At 32.4% G+C, this 22,730-nt stretch overlaps 1 protein-coding gene across 1 annotated transcript in view; it reads right to left on the bottom strand.

Annotated features, from left to right (window-relative positions):
* The window catches only part of LOC127737926 (helicase-like transcription factor), a 70,562-nt gene that overhangs the window by 24,744 nt on the left and 23,088 nt on the right, over positions 1-22,730 (bottom strand). The window contains exons 4-12 of the mRNA XM_052248880.1: positions 20,224-20,390; positions 15,855-16,062; positions 14,100-14,174; positions 10,659-10,824; positions 9,317-9,465; positions 7,597-7,807; positions 6,829-6,946; positions 5,701-5,783; positions 1,881-2,075 (exon numbers count right to left, since the gene is read on the bottom strand). Of these exons, the coding sequence (XP_052104840.1) occupies positions 1,881-2,075; positions 5,701-5,783; positions 6,829-6,946; positions 7,597-7,807; positions 9,317-9,465; positions 10,659-10,824; positions 14,100-14,174; positions 15,855-16,062; positions 20,224-20,390 (1,372 nt within the window). The remainder of the gene's footprint in view (positions 1-1,880; positions 2,076-5,700; positions 5,784-6,828; positions 6,947-7,596; positions 7,808-9,316; positions 9,466-10,658; positions 10,825-14,099; positions 14,175-15,854; positions 16,063-20,223; positions 20,391-22,730) is intronic.

The raw sequence follows: 22,730 nt of genomic DNA, 5'->3' as shown, positions 1-22,730 counted from the left end.
TATATTTCTTCATTTTTATACTGCCGCTTGGTCCAAACAAAGACCTCCATCTTGTTGGAGTTGACATAGCATAAATGATTTTCGATTACTTATAAATCGAACATAAAAACTACTGACCAAAGTTTTCAAATGATTGCTGATTGTTTGTTTACTTCTACTGACAGTAAAGAAAAAGCCAGAGAAATGCGAACGCGGGTCATTCCCGGTTAAAATAGCTGAATGCAGGAGATTCTATACTCCCGCGTGGGAGTGGACCAGAAGTTGGAAGATTTCTGGAATTTCTTTGTTTGCGCGGGAGACTCCCTCTCAAAACGGGAGGGTTGGCAGGTATGGGCTACAGGCATGATATACTAACTTTAATATTCAGTTAGAATGTGTCTTCCTTCAAATGATCAAGCTATTTTAAATACTTATGGTCTCCCAGAAATACTACTGATTTCAATCAAATTTTATGATGAGATTTCAAGAAACATGTTTGGAGTGTTGATTCTGATTTTTTTTATTTGTTTTCTTGTCAGAGAGGAAGTATTCAACCAACAGCTGAGGCTACCTTAGCTAGCTAGCACATCTTGACTGTGCTTTCCAAATTATATGCAGTCTTTTACTTCCTTGTTCAAGTTAATGGTCATCCTGTTGATAGCCACATTGTGCAGGTTTTTTCAAATATTGTTTTACTTTTACTACACATATAGTCTTGATAGGCAAAGGGTGAGGTTTGTGCTCATGTTAAACTGGTTCAACATACCAAGTCAGGCTATCAACACCGTGTGTTGTGTTGGTGCATTCTACTGTGCTGTCCAATATTTTTTGTAATTCCTATTCCTTTTTGTCAAACCTTCGACGATTGTCGAAAAAGCGAGACATAGCGATCCTACATTCTGTCGGCGTCGGCGGCGTCCACAAATATTCACTCTGTGGTTAAAGATTTTTGAAATTTTAATAACTTTCTTAAACTATCCTGGATTTCTACCAAACTTGGACAGAAGCTTGTTTATGATCATAAGATAATATTCAAAAGTAAATTTTGTTAAAAAAAAATTCCATTTTTTCCGTATTTTACTTATAAATGGACTTAGTTTTTCTGCAGGAAACATTACATTCACTCTGTGGTTAAAGTTTTTGAAATTTTAATAACTTTCTTAAACTATCCTGGATTTCTACCAAACTTGGACAGAAGCTTGTTTATGATCATAAGATAATATTCAAAAGTAAATTTTGTTAAAAAAAAATTCCATTTTTTCCGTATTTTAGTTATAAATGGACTTAGTTTTTCTGCAGGAAACATTACATTCACTCTGTGGTTAAAGTTTTTGAAATTTTAATAACTTTCTTAAACTATCCTGGATATCTACCAAACTTGGAAAGAAGCTTGTTTATGATCATAAGATAGTATCCAGAAGTAAATTGTAAAAAAAAATTCCATATTTTTCATATTTTACTTATAAATGGACTTCTTCCAGTTAACATTACATACAGTCTGCAGTTTAAGTTTTTAAAACATTTATTAGATTCATAAACTATCCTGAATTTTTACCAAACTTGGACAGAAGCTACTTACAATCAAAAGATAGTATAGAGAGGAATATTTTTATTAATTTTTTTCCTCATTTTTGTTGAGCCTGTGATTAACAGCAAAAAGTAGGCGAGACACTGGGTTCTGCGGAACCCTTACGAATTTTTATGTATATTACAAAAAACAAAAAAAACAAAAGTAACTATCATCTTCAACTTCTGCAAGATAAAGATTTTCTTTTCAATATCTAAGTTTCTGAAGCATCAAGATCATGTTTTACAAAAATCAACTCTAACTTGTATTCGCAATTAGGCCATGCAATTATATAATGTAACTTGAATTGAAGATCTTTTAACTTGCATCATACCTGCTGATTGTGTTGGTGAGGTCAAATCAACAACTTCTTTCTTTGTTTCTACAGTAACTTGAGATTTAAAAATAACTTGATCAGTAGCCGATACTTTTTTACATTTGGAAATTCCCTTTCCTTTCTTTCCGATGCCTTTTCCTTTTCCAATCGTTGGGTGGTAGGGTTTGTCATCACCTGATGGTTTAGCCTTTACTGTAAAACAAAATATTTGAGAAGTCTATTTATTTAATGAACAAATCTTAAGTATCTAAGGCATTTATTTTATACAAGGTCTTTAGATTTAAAATTCTTTCAATTTTTGTCATTCTTTGGTTTTTATAGTTTACTATACAATATTTGTTATGTACATCAATGGAGATCTTGGATTGTTGTCTCATTGACATATACCCACATTTCCTTTCATTCATATATCCTGAAATGTCTTGCATTAGGAGCAATATTTTAATCTTTATTAAAGGTAAAAAAACTCTGGCACTTAGATCAATGTCAAATTGACCCTTACAGATGTATATGTAATTCTTATTAACCCTTAGACTGCTGCATTCATTTCTATTGTACTTTTGTGTATTGCTGAATAAAATTTTAATCACTGATGAAATAAACATGCTTACTTGCAATTGCAATATCTTTGTAAATATTGAATATTCAACAATAAAAGTTATATAAAAAAGTATTGTTATATTCTGTATTTTTTATTTATTTTATTTTTGTGTGAGTCTCTGGTCATTTATTACCTGTACAGGTGCAAATAGAGGTAAACAAAGGTAAATTAATTTTTTTTCATGTTTTGTTAACGCGAATCCATCAATGTAAAAACTTTTCATTGGTATCCATGACTTCAGAATTGAACCAATATTGTTAAAAATCTCTTTTAAGAACTAGTTTCATTGCGATTATCAAAAGAAAAAAGTTTCTTCTCGGACCAACAGTTTTTTTTATGCAACTATTTTCTGGTATTTTCCTTCCGACTTTTGACTTTTACTTCCATGTACAAATATGTTTTAACAACAAGTTCATTGATATAACTTTCGTCAATAAATAATCTTGACAAACATAATGTTTGAATCTATCGATGTCAGTGATCAATATTGATTCACAGTTGAAAGGCGCAATGATAAACATCGTAAATCCTGTTTCATGTCATCCATTTTGAACATCGTCTGGGGAATCCCCGTGGTTCCCGCTTGAAATGTCTTCTGTTCACAGTTTTGCTAGAATGTTTCTATTTCCATCTATTATATCTTCTGTTCTCGTCCAAATCATTTAAATTGGCCGCCGCTGTTACATCGTTATCATTGAAATACTTCTGAACGTGTTGGCCATCACTCCAAACAATTTCCGCCATTTTGTTCCTTTTTTCATCTAAATTTTCACTTTTGGTTTCATCGCTTATACCTGATTTAAAGTCAAGAGAAACTCAAAAAGTACGCCGAATTTTAACCAATCAGAATCCATACAAGTCTAAACTGCCGCAATCTCATGAATATTGACTCCGCCCATTCCATGGTAACTGTGTAAACAAATGAGATACGGAAACGACAATAGTCGCGCGTAGCAGTAGCGGACTGCTTTATCGGAACGACAATAGTCGCGCGTAGCAGTCAAAGGGTTAACAAACTTGCATTCAAAATATAGCTTATCAATCATATAGAGTTTAACAGATTATCATAGACCTAATCCAAACACTTAAATCTGACCACTGAAGTGTGGAAATGGGGTAAATGCCACATGACACAAGATGAAGATGTACTCATAACAAATCCAGACTAAAAACTGGAATTGTCAAGTATAGTGAGTAAAATTCTGAAATCTTATCCATTACAACTGGAGCATTACAATTAGATTAAGGGCAGATAGATATACTCTCTGTACAATGAATCCCTTACCCAAACAATTCACTTAAATCTAGAAACATGATCACCTGGACTTCTTCAATCCAACAGTAAAACAAGTTTAAATAGGTAGCCACATCTGGCTTGAATGGGGATGTTAAATCTTATGTCTTATGCATAATGCCAAGATCCCTGCACATTTATGAATCCTTGCAGTTACTTTGAGGGGTTTGAAGATGGCCTTTTGCAAGGAATCCAACCTAACATAGTTTTGCAGTAATAGTACAAATTTCCAGATCTTAATCCCAGTTGAACCACTTGACAGAACCTACAAATTGTATTAGTGATAGTTGGCTATTTTCGAATGCATGAAATATTTGCCACTGGACATAAGCAAAACACAATCAATAAATCTGAATATCAAATATTGTTGACCTGTCACACATTGATATTAGATTAAGACCTTATTTGAAAACTTTAACATATTTCCTGGAACATGAACATGATGTAATAAACTGTTGACACAGAAAAAGACAATCTCATGGACAGCAACATTGCTAATTAATTCAAAGTTGGCGGACTATGACCTAGGGGGCAGGGCCTCGAAATAGTCGTCAAAACTGATATGTACCGATAGTAATGCAACTTTATAGAAAATATCATTGATCTATATCACAAGTAGTTCCTATCAAACTAACTTTAGAAGAAAACATAACATTGAAAATTGCCAATTAATTCAAAGTTACTGGACCATGACGTAGGGCCTCGAAAGAAAGTTGTCAAACTGATACGTACTGATAGTACTGCAACTTTATAGAAAATATTAATGATCTATCATAAGTAGTTCCTATTAAACTAATTTAAGCAGAAGATTTAACAACTGTTGATGCTGACGATGATGACATTGCCAGAAAAGCAAAACCTATGTCTTGCATTGTGCAACTTATCGTCACAGGTGAGACAAAAATGACAATGTCAGACAGACCTTTACTGGTAAAAAAAACCCAACATAACAATATTGTAGACCAATCACGTAAAGGTATCAAATGATATTAAATCTAATCCTAAAATCTAAACCTAAACACTAAAGTGTGAAAATTAAGTCAAGACCATTAGAAATCTTTACCACCAATATAAATTTCTTCAGACATAGTAGATGTTCTTTTTTTATTTGAACGCTTAATAATTAGGAAAAGTGATATTTTCTGATTTATATAAATTTGAAAAACTTGAACAAATCTCCATTCTTCAAGGATAAAAGCCAAAACAATCAAAATCTTCAAAAGACAAAGAGGTTACTTTCAAGGAGATGGCCCAAGAATTAAATGACCCCTATTTTCATTACAACGAATATATATAGTGTAGGAAAGAAGAGAGTTGAAATAAATCTTTAAATGTTTTATTTTAACTGATTTTTTTTATGGAAGGGGTGATTTGACCAGGTGCAAAAAGATCATATTTAGTTTTCGGAACATCTCTTGACTTGTCCACAAGGGTATGGATGTGTATTGGCAAAATTTGTGAGCTGTAAATGTTCAATTTTTCTGAATATTGGATATATTTTTGGACTTGTACTGTACATAACACAAAAAATTGGACAAAATGGTAGGGTGGGATTTTTTGAATGCGACAAACATTAAAAAGAACAAATAGGGAAATTTATTGTGGTCTGTGGCCAGATTGACCATGTCATAATTTAATGCATCATAAAACATGTCATGTGACCTTTACCTAATATGTTACATGGTCACCCTCTTCAAGGAATACCTATTTATTTCAAAACTTTTGGCACTGAGGTAAGTTCACTCAATAAGCCTGTTTTACACATACAATATGGTACTGGTCATTTAGTTGTCCAAAACAATTTTATACGTGTGTATTTGGCATTTCAAGCTTTGGGCACAAGGCTTACCTGAATGAAATTTATTCCAGAAAAAAAGCGATAAGCACTTCATACTAGGTACAGGCATATATTCACTACCTACCTTTCTTACTTGGAGTATTAATTTCACCAAACTCTCCTTCTGATTCACTGTCTTCTTCATATCTTATTGGCCTTTTCACTTGTCTAAATACAGATTCAACTCTGATTAATATTTGATTACATCTTTGAAATTAAATACTTTATATTCAGTGGAAATAAAAGTGAAATTCAAAATTTGCCTCTTTAGGTGGTTTCCCGTTTTTTGTAGTGTCTTCCACAGGTACAATGTAAAAATAAGAAGATGTGGTACAATTGCCAATGAGACAACTCTCCACAAGTGACCAAATGACACAGAAATTAACAACTATAGGTCACTGTACGGCCTTCAACAATGAGCTTTCAATGAGCAAAGCTCATACCGCATAGTCAGCTATATAAAGCCCCGAAATGACAAATATAAAACAATTCAAACGAGGGAAAACTAACGACCTAATTTATATACAAAATAATGAACGAAAAACAAATATGTTAAACAGCAACAAACGACAACCACTGACTTGGGACAGGCACATGAATGTGGCAGGGTTAAACTAGTTTGAAGGCTCTATCCCCCTTAACCTGGGATGTATGTTTACAGGGAACAGCCCTTAATGCATGTTATAAATCATAAACTAAAGAGTAATATACATTTACACTAATATAAAAATCCATAGCACATGGTAAAGATGGTATTGCTTCTTGCTTTACAATAATTATCTTTTTCTCAATACACCACTCTTTTTCTGGAAACAAGAGTTTTATACTAAGCACTGATGATTCAATACAGACAAAAAAATAAGAAAGACTTGTATACAACATCTTTAAAACTTAACTGACCTTTAGAAATTTGAAATAGCCAAACAGACTAAATGTACCTGATAAGAGTGTCAACTAGCCAAAGGCTGGTTCTACTGGCCTTTGGATAGCAAATAAATATTTTATCCGGCAACTTCTAGTTCTGCTAATCAAACAATTCCTAATTTTTTTGGAGGCTTTCCAGATTTTTTTTTCACTATTCAAGCCAAAATGTATTGTAAGCAGAACCTTGATAAATCTTCTTTCAAATTAAAAATAAACCTTTCCTATGTTTTTAGATCAATAATTTTAATAAAAAAAACATTTCAATTGCTCGAATATTTAACATACAAACCTTCTTGGTCGTCTGGAATTTTGACATGGTGATGAATTTTCTTTAGTGTCCTGAATATCTGGTTTAAAGTCTGGATCCTCTTTCTTTAACATACAAGCAGCATCTCCCTCACATGTTACTGAGTAAATAAGACTTGTAAGCTTTACATATAATAACAGTGACCTGAGCTAAAGTATTGAATGTAGCAAACTAATAAAGTTGAAAAAAACATTTCCATATAGAGAAATAATAGATGATTCAAATCATTATATCCCTACAGTCAGAAGTAAGAATTTTTCTGGTCAATTCTAATTCATTTTATCAAATACAAAAATGTAAGTCTGAAATGTAACAACTCAGCAGAGAATTTACACACGAATAGTTTTCGCAAACTCACATTCTAAATTTTAAAGCATTATTTCTTGAAATCACAACATTAATGTCAATTGTTTAACAACCACAATAATTATTAACCATTTATGTCAATTGTTTGACAACCACAATAATTATCCACCATTTATGTCAATTGTTTAACAATCGCAATAATAAATGCACACAAAATTTCTGTATTTACAGTATATCAGATTTCAACTAATCTGATCAACCAACATGGAGATGTTCAGGCAATGTTGGTATCTATGATGAGCTTATTTGTATAAATATATCTTTTATAAGTGATTTTTAAGATATAAAATGACAAAAGTTCAACAGAAGCATTATCTGATTGTAAGTATTGATTACCCCTATTTTAATTGAGCCAGCCTCCATGGTTTTATTTAATCTACATACCTTCCTCTAGATCGTATTCTTCTTCAGAATTAGTATCAGTGCTTTCTTCATCCTCTGGAAGGTTGGAATCCAAACTTAATCCTAGCACTTTTTTTCTAGATACAGTTTTGTTAATATGCCCATTTTTAAATGGTGAATTTGAAGATTCACTAGTAAAATTCAATTTCAATTTCTTGAAAGGTTGAATACCTTTTTTAACATCTTGCATCATCTGAAAAATAAATCATGCCTAGTTTTAATAATTATTGCAGCTCCTTAAATAAATTTGAGATGTTTTTCACTTGACCAGTCAGTACAAATACTGTTTGTTATTCATTAACATAACAGTTATTTTAAAGACTGGTCAGCATATTTTCCAGATACTCATTTAAGAAGCAATTTTTACAAGACAACTAGATGTGTCAGTACTACAGGAATGCCTTCGCTAGCAGTCATCCAACAAGAACAAATGACCAACTCCATCTGTAATTTTTTCATTATACACCAAAATGTACCAAAAATCAGATTGAGATTTATAGGTATAAATTTCAAACTAGAGGCTCCCAAGAGCCTGAATTGCACACATTGCAAAAATATACCATTTTGATCAATAATTTCCCCTTTATTGCAACCAATTAAGTTTGCTTATTTGCAGATCTTAATCTAGATGGTAATTTTTGCTGTTGTCTCTCAACCTAATAAATTTTTACAAAAATGCAAAAAAATGGGTAACAATTGTCATTTAAGGGTAATAACTCCTACAAGGAGCCGATTGACAATTTCAATCATGTTTACTTATTTGAGGATCTTGTCTTGCTCGTCATTTCTGGTGCTAACGAATGTATTATAGATTTCAAGATAAATACATAAAATGCAAATAAGGGTAAAAATCCTCACTTAAAGGCAATAACTCCTAAAAAAGTCATTGTTTGATATTTTCCTTTATTTAATTTATTTGTGAATCATATCTTGCTGAACATTTGTTATGTTTACAATTTGGAATAGCCAAACAGGGATAAAATTCATCATTAAGTTAAGGAAATAACTCTATAAGGAGTTGATTGACAATTTTGCTGAACATACCTTACTTGTTAATCTTTTCGTGCTGATCATTTTTGCTCTTACCAGTTTCTCTTGCTGTCTACCATAGTTTAAAGACAATAGCCAAAAATGCAAAATTTGTAATTCAAGGGCAATAACTCCTTTGAGATTGACTATTTCGGTTATGTTGACTTACTTTGCTGATTATTTTCACTGCTTTCATCTTCTCTCTATCTTTTATATAATTTACAGTTTTCAAGATAATTGCCAAAAACTCGGGAAAAGGGTAGACTTTTTTAGATAGACAAACATATTTATGACCTATTAATCATAGGAACTGAGGAACAACTTGACCTCATTACTAAAGCCGAGGACAAATAAGGACAAGATCTTATGAATTGTAACAAAAGAAATGACATTCCAGTTTTTTATATGAAGTTACTCAGGAACATACCTTATTCTGAAAATTTAACATTAACATCACTTTGCTATTGAAGAATGAACATGAAATCAGGGTCAGATGACAGTTACTGTCAGATAAGTTCTCAATATAATAACCTCAATATACATTTCTTGGTTAACCTTGGTGAAAATATAAAATGTCTAAAATACAACAACTTAAAACATCTGCACTACAAAGAGATAACCAAGTCTCATTTTTTATGATGCAATTGAGACTACCATTCTTGGAATACAATACCTGCTGTTTTTTAAGAATACTTAGTTGTTTGGATTTTCTGATTTGACCAAACACTGGTACTGCTAAGGGTTTGTTATCTTTGAAGTTTGTCACTATAAGAGCAATCATTTCTAAAGTTTTCCCAAGGCCCATATCATCTGCTAGGATACCTGAAATTATAATCATACATTACTTTTCTTTCTTTATTTTCTCTTTATTATTATCAATGAAATCTTATCAAGTTTGTAAATTATGAATAATTTCAAAATTCTGGTTCTTATATGGTTTACCAAAATGAAAAGTAGTGTGTTTAATTCTAAGATATTTTCAGTTTTAAGTCATTAAAAATCATTTCAATTTTAAACTGTTACATTCAATAAATCAATTTTGAAACAATTTTAGATATACAGTAAGGAATTTCATTAAGTAAATGCAGTGAAACTGTCATGTACAACTTCAATGAGCTGTGGAGCTAGTTGATTTTGAATTCGACAGCTTGAAAAAAGGACCCCAACTTTCAAGTCAACTCAAAATAAATAACCAAATTTGTGTGAAAAAATTTCCGGATCTTTGCCTTGGTCTGCACACCTTTTTGGCCACAGGAATTCAAGATAAAAATTCTTTTTCACTTGTTGAAAATGTCTAGTGAAACTTTAGTAATTTCAAATCGTTTATGATCGTTGCTTGTACCTAGTTTTTCATCATCAAGTAGAAGTTGAAAATACTGGTAAATGATTTTTTGATCACTTCACGAGTGTTAATATAAGCCAAAATCACCAAAAAGCAATTGGTAAAGTTGTGCTTGTCATTAACTGGAAATAGAAAGTGTGTAAATCGCAAACAAATACAGTGAGAGCGAGCTGCAAATTCATACTTAATAGATATGATATAGAATACAACTTTGAAAGTAAAAAAAACTGCCGTCCTTTTAGTAAAATACTGTTAAATTAGCTTAAACAAAACACATGCAGCGGTATGAAAAACCAAATCTGAATGAATAACCAGTTATGTTTGGTAGTTTAAACATGATTCCAATCTGACTACTACACTTTGTTCATATGCTTAAATCAGGCACTATTTTTTTCTTGAATTGTTTCACATTTTGTTTTTCTTTAGTTTTTTATAGCTTACTATACGGAATGGGTTTTGCTCATTAGTGAAGGCCAACCAGCAACCTGTCAGCGATTACATCCTTGTCATTTGATGGATAGTTCGTCTCACTGGCAATCATTCCATATCTCCTTATTTCTATAAACATATTAAGAAATTTCAATCAACTGTTACGGTCACATTCTTATCTGTACGTATCTTATAAAAAAGTAATACATGTTTGTCAAACTTTCTTATTTAGTAAATTAATTACCTCCTCTGACACTTTTTGGTTTTTGATTTGTTGTGAATATTGTAACTGAATTAAAATATCTCCCATTTTTCTCTTCCCAAAAAGGTGGAAGGTGTGATCCCTTTTCCCTCTCTATCATCCATGATAATGCTTGTTTTTGATGGGTATACATAGAAGTTCCTATTGCCTAAAGAAATAAAGTACTTGCATTAATTAAAATAAATAAATTAATATACAAATTTATACAAATACAGTTATTTGTAGAAACCTAAATATGCAAGTGTCATAATTCAAGCTAAAATAGTAATTTCAATGGTTGCAAATTAAGTTATTACGTTAACAGCTTTAGTCATGACAGTGTATAATGCTACCTGTTAAGGCTTATTGATCTTTTTAAATAAATATGTTTCATGTGACTCCTATGTAAAATGAAACATCATTCTTCTTTCGTTAAGAAAATTTTTCAATACTAGATTTTTATCTTTTTGATAATAAAAGTCAACTTCTATACCTTTGACATGCAGTATTTACTACTTGCACAGTGTTACACACTGAGGGATAATAAATCAACAGTGCTTCATATAAACATGAAAAAAACTATTTCAAACTTTATTAAAACAATACATGTGAATAAAGAATAACAAGAGTGCACATGCTGAAATGTCTCGCATTCTTTACTTACCATTGATTTTAGGTTGATAGTCCTAAATATAAAGCTTTACTACCACAAAAACTTAACATGATCCAAGAAAATGAGGTCAAAGTCAGATAAACCAAACTAGAAATACATGTACACCTTACAATCATTCCATACACCAAATATGCTTTAAATATAATTGACCTATTGCACAAAGTATCTAAGAAACAAACTAAACCATGAAAATTTAACATTGATCAATGAACCATGAAAATGAGGTCAAGGTCAGATGAACCCCGCCAGACAGACATGTACACCTTATAATCATTACATGCTTTAAATATAGTTGACCTATTGCATATAGTTTCTAAGAAACAAACTTAACCAGGAAAACTTAAGATTGACCAATGAAACATGAAAATGAGGTCATGGTCAGATGACAATTGCCAGACAGACATATACACCTAACATTCATTCCATACACCAAATATCGTTGACCTATTGCTTATAGTATAAGAAAATCAGATAAAAAAACAAAAACTAAACATTGAGCAATGAACTGTAAAAATGAGGTCAAGGTCAAATGAAACATGCCAGACTGACATGGAAATTGTAAAATATTTTCGTACACCAAATATAGTTGACCTATTGCATACAGTATAAGAAAAACAGACCAAAACACAATAAACTGTTATCACAGAGATATGTCTCGCCTTTTTGTAATTTTGATAATGCAAATGTTGAAATTAAAATAACAATACTTTAACATGTAAGTTATGCAAATATTCAAAGTCGATGAACCATGACTCAAGGTACATGGCTAAACAATCTCCATGAAATGAGATGTGCCAATGCTAATACAACTGCATACCAAATACCATTGACTTTTCATAAGTCGTTCCCTTTAAACAAACCTAAACACAAACATTAACTTGTAAACTATGTAAAAGTTTCAAAGTCAACGAACCATGATCAGGGGTGGGGCTGTATAATCTCCATGGAAACGATACTTGCAAATGCCAAAAAATTTGCATACCAAATATCATTGACTTAACATTAGCAGTTCATCTTAAACTGATCTAATCACAAACTAATACATGTAAACTAAGCAAAAGTTTCAAAGTAGATAGACCATGACTGAGGGGGCGGGGCCAAATATTCTCCATGGAAATGAGATGTACTAATGCTTATACAACTGAACACCAATTAACATTGGCCTACCACTAATGGTTCCCCTTGAACTGACCTAATCACAAACTAATGCATGTTAACTTAGCAAAATTTTCAAAGTCTATAGACCATGACTAAGGGGGCAGAGCCAAATAATCTCCATGGAAATGAGATATGCCAATGCTTATACAACTGCATACCAAATATCATTGACCTACCACTAGTGGTTCCCCATAAATTGACCTAATCACAAACTAATACATGTAAACTATGAAAAGTTTCAAAGTCAATAGACCTTGACTGAGGGAGCGGGGCCAAATAATCTCCATGCTAATGAGATGTGCCAATGCTAATACAACTGCATACCAAATATCATTGACTTACCACTAGTGGTTCACCATGAACTAGACCTTATCACAAACTAATACATTGTTGACGCCGTCGCCGGAAACAGCATACCTATGTCTAGCTTTTCGACTCCGTCAAGGCGAGACAAAAACTCAACTTAATCCACTGAACCATGAAAATGAGGTCAAGGTCACAACACCTGCCAGTTGGACATGTACACCTTACAATCATTCCATACACCAAATATATTAGACCTATTGCTTATAGTATCTGAGATATGGACTTGACCACGAAAACTTAACCTTGTTCACTGATCCATGAAATGAGGTCGAGGTCAAGTGAAAACTGTCTGACAGGCATGAGGACCTTGCATGGTACGCACATACCAAATATAGTTATCCTATTACTCATAATAAGAGAATACTAAAAAAGTAGTCACTGAACCATGAAAATGAGGTTAAGGACAATGGACATATGACAGTCGGAAACTTCATAACATAAGGCATCTATATACAAAGTATGAAGGATCCAGGTCTTCTACCTTCCAAAATATTAAGCTTTTAAGAAGTATGCTAACGCCGCTGCTGGATCATATTCCAATGTCGAGCTTTTTGCGACAGAAGTCACAGGCTCGACAAAAACTAGATATGAATATGAAATAAAAATGCATGGAAGTACGAAACCGTCAGATTTTAACTTATAAAGCATATCTAGATGGTGATTTTTCTATGCAATTAACTGAAAGGCCAATTGTCAGGCTTTGCAAAGAACAGGATTTTCTAACATTGGATAAATCAGAAATAGTTTTGTGCATGATAAAATTATGCAATTAAGCAGTATGGGATTAAGTGGAGTCGACTGTATCAGTCTGCATTTGATATAATACAAGGATTTCATTGGTCAACATTTTAAACAGTCAATATCTGTATCATGCAAATATTTTCATGCCTTAGCTTGCATTATCAAATTTCAATAGAAAGAGATTTAGAAAATAAGAATAACTGTATCAAACTTCTACTAAAAGTTATTCAGGGCTATTCCATTAAAATGTGTGTGGGAGGGTAGGAAGGGAAGTTTAATTATTGAATGTGGGTCATTGGTCTTTTTTCAGTATGCATCTATTACCATTATGCAAAATTATCTAAAAAATGGTTCTTGGTTGTAGGGATATTTTGAAAGTCCCTTCCTACAAAAATGTCCTACCCTCCCCTATACATTTAAATGGAATAGCCCTCATGATGTCACAGTCATGAATGCACTTTAAGAACACCACTTGGATTCCTAAAAAAAGTTTTATCTAAAAATACCTTTGCTGGATCAGAAGTATTAGTTTTGTCACCTTCACATAGATTTTCAAACAACCTGTCCAATTCATTCTTTACCTGAAACAATTCAAATGTTGTCTAAAATAAAATAATATATAAACATGGATTTTTCAAGTTATTTTGGGAAATGACATTTTACTTCAAATTGGAAATCTTTTTCAACTAAACAGTCACTCTTGGGAAATTGTTCAGTATCATTAACTCCATAAAATATTGTCATCCCATTCTAGACAAAAGTTTTATTAATGTTATTTATTATATTGATTTCATAGTTTTATATCAACCCCTGTGAAGGCTAACTATCACATCTTTATTTGGGATTGAACCATACAACACTCACTTCACATGACATGTATTTCTGAAATAATGCCACTATTCAGATACTCTTCTAGACCAAAAGTATTGGAAGACATGGAAGTCATATACACACAAATGAAAAATGTATGAAAGCATCAAATCCAAGAGCATGTTACAATACAAAACAAGACTACCTTTGGCCAGGGTTTTTTAATTTGCTATTGGAACAGATTTTTACTGTGTAAAATTTTAGTTGGACTGTTTTTTTATTATTATTATAAAACACAAATATGCATTGCTTTACTCTGTCTTTCAATTTTATTACACTGGTTCTGGGTTTTTTTGCCACTATTGTGTGCAAGACTTAAGTTCTGTTTTAGAAAAAAAAAATATCAGCTTTTTCAAACAGTTAGAGACAAAACAGAGTGGTCTCAACGGAAAGACTGTATACCTGTCGTATTGGGTTCTGTGATATCGGTTCTTTTTGTCATCACCACTCATTATTAAAGGAAGAACAGTTGTCATGCAACCTTGGATAAGACAGGAAATCTCCAATTGTTTGGTCACCTTATGTAACATCAACTAACTGCCCTTATGGACGGATCCATTTTGTCCATGAAAATGACAGACATATGTTTGAAAATAAGGGTTATTGCTTTCTCATAAATGCTGCATGCTTAATTGAAAATCAGATAATAATGATTTTATAGTCTGGTTATAGTCAGAGAAAAAAACAAGGAAACCAATGCATTGAAATATAAAGCTACGATTTCGACAAAAAATTACAAAAGTTTTTGTTGTTGGTTAAAACATTCATAAAAGTGGAATTGTAAAATAACATTTCGTAATTAGCAGTCAGTTTGGTTCAATTTTGCCAAAATAAGCTCAAAATCATCAATGTATATTATTGACTTGCAAGTCAATAATTCAACCTAATCTTGATATGTATTCATGTGACCGTCAGTTTAACTCTTAGATTGAGATAGGTTACATATGTGTGTCGCATATTCAGTTATAATGTCAACATTGAAAAGGAAAACAAAGGAGCTATCTGGAAGAATATAAATATGAGAATTGAGTCAAATCAGTGAACATGAATTTGACAGTTCATGCTCCATTAAGGCAGAAATTCTTAATTGATCAAACTGTATATGCTAACTGGTAATATTTTGCCAAACTGACCACACAAAATTTGTTTAGTAGACAAACAGACCAAAGTGCAATAAAATGTATTCAAAATCCAGATCAAAACAGAATCGGAATTAGAGTTAAAATAATGTAAAACATAACAAGAGAAAAAAGGATATGTAAAATCTATGGAAAATAATATCTCCCTAAATTAGTAATTCCCTTTGCCAGATATCTTATTTATTCTTAAGTTTTGGCTGATGTATTCTTTTTTAATAAATTTGTTTTCACCACTTCTAACGCAGTGCTTACTTCAGCAGGTGACAAGAAAGTCCTTTTAGGAGCAAGATATCCCATACTGGAAGATGCAGATGGTATTGACTCCTGGTATGTAGGAGTATAACCTGTAAACCCATGTAATCTCAATTTGGTCATTACTGTTTCCTGGTTCTCTTGTCTGCCCCATAATGATATATCTATGGGCATTGAATACGCATTTGTTGCTCCAAAAGGGACAACCCTGAAAAAGTTGACAGACATTTTAGGATATTTACCTTCTCTCCTATCCACCTTTTTCAATATTTTGTAATTCATCAGATATTTTCTTCAAATCTATTTCTAGTAATCCAGTATCAATAATTTGAATAAGAAATGAGAAGAGAGAGTTAGGATTAATATATAGTTTAAGTTTAAATTTTTGAGTCTAAGGTACAGTTAGTGGTGCTTCATTCCACATACAATTATATAGTAGTAGTGAGTGTGTAATTTGATGCTAATTTTAACTGTCGTCCATCCAAATGAGGGGGCAGATTGGGATAAAGGATCTGCATCTAAAGTTAACATTGCTCTATTTTGTAGTGAACCCTTTATTTTTACATTCTCCAAAAACAATACAGCAGTAGTCAATGAGGGGGAGAATGTAACCATGTTATTATATAATATCTATAGTTTGAAGCAACACTAAATGTTCTTTTGTTTTCAGCATTGAAATTCTGTAGTTTGTTCAGGTCATTGCACAAGATAACGTCTTCCTATACTGTGTAATGTGTGGCTGTAAGAAAGATTTACAAGTACAACTAGTGTTATTAGAGTTTAGAACAGCATCATTCCATATCAACAAATTAGAACTAGTTTCAGTACCTGGAAGCATTGTTGATATGGTATGATATTGTTTATTATTAATTATATAGTTATTTAAGAATTAAGTCCTTTTCTTGTCCTGATCTTAATTGTATGTACCGGTATGTTCTTTTGTGTACCTTTTGTTAGTCAATTGATTGATGATAAAAATGAGCAAGTGTTGAGATCTGAAACTAGAGCTCCCCAAAAGACTGAATTGCTCACCTGGTGGAATTACGCAACATTAAATCATTAGTAGTGAGCATGGCAAAGATACATGAACCTGCAATGGGAGTATACCCCGACCTCTAAAAATTAAGCTCAAATTTAAAACCATTTCCTACATTCTGACAAATGTTTGAGTGATTTTTTGCAGATACTGAAGACATTAATTAAAGTATCATTACATCTGTAACTCCTGTTGAAACAATACTTCAACACAACAAAACTGAAAGCAATAATTTTTTCCTGCACTTGATCATGTGCTCTCCCCCTTTTTGAAGATGTTAAACATTGCCTTAAAGAAAGATAAGATCCTTTGAACTACTGCATGTATTTGGTCTCTTTTTGTTTTACATGTTGTCTTTTCGATCATGTTTCAAAGCTATAAATTTATTTCCATTGTCTTTATCAAGAGTGTCTGCTTGGCCCAAAGACATTCTCGAAACCAGATGCTGAGCCCTCGTCTTGCTTGGCCTGAAGACATTCCTGACATTGGATGTTAAGCCTTCGTCAGTAAAATGCTTAAAGTTAGTTTAATTTCAAAAATATTAGTGTCCTTTAACCCTGAAGAATTAAATTTGAGACTGATATCGCAAAACAAAAAAACCATTTTTTTCCAGATTGGCAATAAACCTTAAGATTTTTTACAGTAACCATCCCTTATGCATATTTAATCTGCTAATTCAGTATGAAATATGGAAAATCTGTTCAAGTAAACAGCTCTGTATCTCTTAGTTTAGAATATAAAGACCAAATATGTAAACTTAGAGGCTCCTTATAGAGGCTCTAAAGATCCTGTGTCGCTCATCTATGTCTATGTGCATCTTCAACAATTGACACTCTCAAACATTGTAGACTAGAATAAAATTCATGACAAAAATCTCTTCCTTGATGATATTTTATAATTGCTGATAATTTTTTCTGGTTATAGTTTCTCGCTATCTTTTTTAGTTTTAGCCCAAAACACAAAGGGTAAAAAAGAATTTGTCATTTAAGGGTCTAATGTTTCAGAAAAAATTTGACTTGTTTGTAGATCTTCTCTTGATGATCATTTTTTTGTTTGTTATTTAAGTTTCTATCTATCTTTTATAGTTTCGAATATAATAGGCAACAACGCCAAAAAATTGGTAAAATTCGTCATTAAAGAGCAAGAAATCCAATAATTTAAGGAAACAACTCCTATTAGAAGTAGTCTGACAGTTTTGTCGGAAATGGACAAAAGATCAACATGCTGAAAATTCCTGCCCCTGTCAGATTCTCTCTATTTATAGCTGTTTTCAAAATAATATTTATGTTCTATTTTTAGCCATAGACACATTTTTTAAACTAAATACCCTGATTATGATTGTGGCCAAGTTTGATTAAATTTGGCCCAGTAGTTTCAGAGAAGATTTATATAAAAGTAATCAGACGACGAAGGACGCCAAGTGAAGAGCAGTGGCGTAGCTAAGCCATTTTTAAGTGTACGCCCGAACCTCGGCGAGGGGTTTGAGGGTCCCCAGCGGGCACAAGGCAAGGGAACTCCCAGCAGGGGTCCGACGGAAGCTAACGATTTATTAAGAGAGAGATACTATTTCTGTCATTAAAACTCATCAATAGCAACATACTAGTACTTTCAAGTCTAATTTCTTGATTTTTTCATGTATAATTTATTCAGTGTGTTGATTTGGAATCTAATGACCAATAGTTGTTACTATGAAATATGTTTAAAAGGAGATGTGGGGTAAAACAATCAATCGACCAAAGATCCAAACCTTTCGAAATATAAAAAAAGCAAGTCTTCATTTTCAATGGTGTTGTTCTTTTGATTATTATGACTTAATCTAGTTTTCTCCCATTTTAAGCGCAAATTTCGTTAATGGACAAGTACATACAATAATAAATCTTCATAGATGGTCATGTGTGATATAAACATACTCAAAGGGTTCTGTGGAATCCTGTGTTTTGCTTGGGATTGCTGCTGTCGGTTAAACTATAAAAAGTGAATCCATTTATCAGTCAAATACATGATTTAAAAGAAATCAAACTTTTCTTTAAATGTTTTTCTTGATCTTGGAAGATAAGCTTCTGTCCAAGTTTCATAACAATCTATGAAAGTTTACAAATGTAGCAGGTGAAAAATATCTAATTCAAAACCGTCTGCTAATTGCCCCAAAAAATGGTAAGATACTGAAAAATGAAAAAAAAAAAAAAAAATATTTTTTAGACAGAAATTTGCTGATTGTTGTAAAAGTTTTGAAATCATTTAAAAATAAAGGAATATATCTCCCCCATGAAAAGCTCTGATTCTTTGTCCGGAATTAGCTATAATACTTTATGGATTTTCAAATATTTCGGCCTCGAGCATCACTGATGAGACATTAATTGTCGAAATGCGCATCTGGTGCAAAAAAAAATCGTACAGATGGTGTTAACATTTTTACATAAAATTCGATGAAGTTTTGACAAAGTATTTGATGCGTAACAAACAGTATCTACTTGTTAACTAATAAAAACAATGTTCTTTTGAGTAAAATGCGGAAAAATTAAAAGTAAATTTTCATAATTATGCTCTAGATACTCTTTTGACCATAAAAAAGTTTCTGCCTATATTCTGTAAAATTTCATAAAGGTTTTACAAATTCATTGATGTTTTAAAAAAAATTTAACCACAGGCTGAACATAAATATTGACGACGCCAACGCCGATTACAGAATGTCTCGCAGGCTCGACAAAACTGCATATCGTATCTCAGCAGATGATGAATTGCTTTAAACTATAGGAAAGGGAGAATCATTCACAGTAGATTCAGATTTTGACAGAAAACGAACAAATAAATAATATGATACCATTTGAACAAAAAGTAAATTTCTTCCGACTGTTATCTTCAATTACAAGTCAGTGGAGAAAGAACTACAAGGCTCATGTGCTTTTAGCCAGATCTTTTAATTTATTTAGATTAAAATATTTTTTCTCCAGAATTCATGTGTACGCCCGGGCGTTTTGACGTAAACGTAGCTACGCGCCTGAAGAGAAAAGCTCAGTTGTCCCTATAGTCCAGGTAAGCTAAAAATAGTCATTTAACTGCAATAACTTTTGTCGAGTTTTGTTCAAAATGAGCAGGAGATAGATCTCAAAGCGTTGAACCAAACATTCTCTCTCATCTATTAAAGCTTTTAAAGATTACTTGCTTTATACATTGGTCTCACTAGATTGTGACAAAGTTTTATTCCAATTGGTCGAGTAGATTTTTTAAAAAGTTTTTCAACAGAGGACAAGTGAAGGGAATAATAGCTCACAATCCCACTAGTGGCATAAACACTAGGTAAATAGCACTTATCAATTCAGCTAAACTACATACCCTTCAGGTCTAGCCAGATTCCTATCAATAATTTCTGCCAATGGTTTAGCCAGTTCTCTTTTGATATGGCCAACTTGTATACGGTCTACATTAGTTACTTTAATGGCATTCCTGTCATACTTGTTGTGTGCCTCCCTTTCTAAAGCAACCATCTCATTGTTGTTTACCTACCAAAAAATAACACTCATTTCACTTTGGTCCCTTATTTCACTTACAAGGGAATAGATTTTATATTAAAAGCCAAAACAAAATAAATCTATACAATGAGTAAGTAAAACATGATAAAACATAATACCACACTTTTACAAGTAAAGAACCTTAGTTAGTAAGCTCACAATACCCCAGGGTTTAAATTTGCTTTAAACAATGAAAGATCTAGGTCCATTTGAATTTTCAAGAGAAAAGTCCATCTCAAGAAAGTCGACAGCCCTGTATAAAGCATCGGTTAAATTAACGGGAAGTCCCCGACTTCTGTAATTCAAAAATGAAAAGTCCCCCTCCTAGACGGTAGGCCCCTTCATTATTGTTTTTTATTTACTTGTCCATTCAGGCAAGTTGCAAGAAAATGAACTTGACCCACTCGATTGCCAAAATAAAAATTTGTAAGGGTTCCGCGGAACCAAGTGTCTCGCCTACTTTTTCTGTTAATCGCAGGCTCAACAAAAATGGAAGTAAATCAATAAAAATATTCCTCTTGATACTATCTTTTGATTGTAAGAAGCTTCTGTCCAAATTTGGTAAAAATCCAGGATAGTTTATGAATCTAATAAATGTTTAAAAACTTTAACTGCAGACTGAATGTAATGTTAACTGGAAGAAAACAAAATTTCCTTCTAGATACTAGCATTTGATCATAAACAAGCTTCTGTCCAAGTTTGGTACAAATCCAAAATAGTATAAGAAAGTTATTAAAATTTTAAAAACGTTCACCACAGAGTGAATATGTTGTTTCCTGGCAGAAAATCTAAGTCCATTTAAAAGTAAAATAAGGAAAAAAAGGATTTATTTTTTTACACAATTTATTCTAGATACTAGCTTTTGATCATAAACAAGCTTCTGTCCAAGTTTGGTACAAATCCAAAATAGTATAAGAAAGTTATTAAAATTTTAAAAACTTTAACCACAGAGTGAATGTGTTGTTTCCTGGCAGAAAATCTAAGTCCATTTAAAAGTAAAATAAGGAAAAAAAGGATTTATTTTTTTACACAATTTATTCTAGATACTATCTTAGGATCATAAACAAGCTTCAGTCCAAGTTTGGTACAAACCCAGGATAGTTTAAGAAAGTTATTAAAATTTTAAAAACTTTAACCACAGAGTGAATGTAATATTTCCCGGCAGAAAAACAAAGTCCATTTATAAGTAAAATACGGAAAAAATGGAATTTCATTTTTTACAAAATTTACTTCTGGATATTATCTTATGATCATAAACAAGCTTCTGTCCAAGTTTGGTAGAAATCCAGGATAGTTTAAGAAAGTTATTAAAATTTCAAAAACTTTAACCACAGAGTGAATATTTGTTGACGCCGCCGCTGCCGACGACGACGGAATGTAGGATCGCTATGTCTCGCTTTTTCAACTAAAGTCGAAGGCTCGACAAAAAGTGCATAATCTTTTAAATTAAACAATGCTGTCCTTACCTTGACAAATTTATTAGATCATGTGTCAACTTTGGACTTCAAGTGTACCTGATGTCACTTTGTAAGTTTATTCCTTGCAATATCCTCTTTGATGTTTCATTGACATACAATTCAGTGTTCGTGTTAAGGCAGAAACATGCCTCCTAGACGAATGATATTCTGTCATTTTCTTTCACCTGTCCCACTCCCAGCCAATCAGACAAAAGGTAATGTCATGCTCTAGACAAGTTCCTGACCTCCGACCCACACTAATTTGAACCCCTGAATATCCCTTGCCATAAGCTGATTTCTGGAAAGCAACAGCTTAGTGGTAGAATGACAAAGCTGTCCTACCAAAAAGATAATAAGGATTCAGTCCTTTCATGTATAAATGTCAAGATATATAGCATGCTAAAAGTTTTTTTCTATTTCAAAACAGTGTAAAATAGAGATCTTTCTGTCATTTTATGGTAATTTCCTAATGTTTTTTAATTTCTAGAAACTGTGATCTTGACCTTGGGTGTATTGAGGTAACAAGAGTGCACACACTGAGATGTTGGGCCAGCTTTACTGATTGAATTAATGTTAAAAGTCTTTAAGATCCAAGATTTACTCTAGGTATCACATAAACTTATCATTATCAATGTTCCATGAAATGGGATCATGGTCAGATGAACCCTGCCAGTGGACATGTACACCTTAAAATCATTCCATAAACCAAATATACTTGCCCAATTGCTTGTCGTACACAATAAACATACATCACCAAGAAAACAAAACACTGACCAATAAACCATGAAAATGAAGGCAAGGTCAAGTGAACCCTGCAAGACAGACATGTACACCTTACAATCGTTCCATACACCAAATATAGTTTCCAACAATT

The sequence above is a fragment of the Mytilus californianus genome, unplaced genomic scaffold, assembly GCF_021869535.1.
Source record: "Mytilus californianus isolate M0D057914Y unplaced genomic scaffold, xbMytCali1.0.p SCAF_4, whole genome shotgun sequence".
NCBI classification, from domain to species: Eukaryota; Metazoa; Mollusca; class Bivalvia; order Mytilida; family Mytilidae; genus Mytilus; species Mytilus californianus.
Note: the sequence above shows the minus strand (reverse complement) of the source record. Positions and strands in the feature narration are given on the sequence as shown.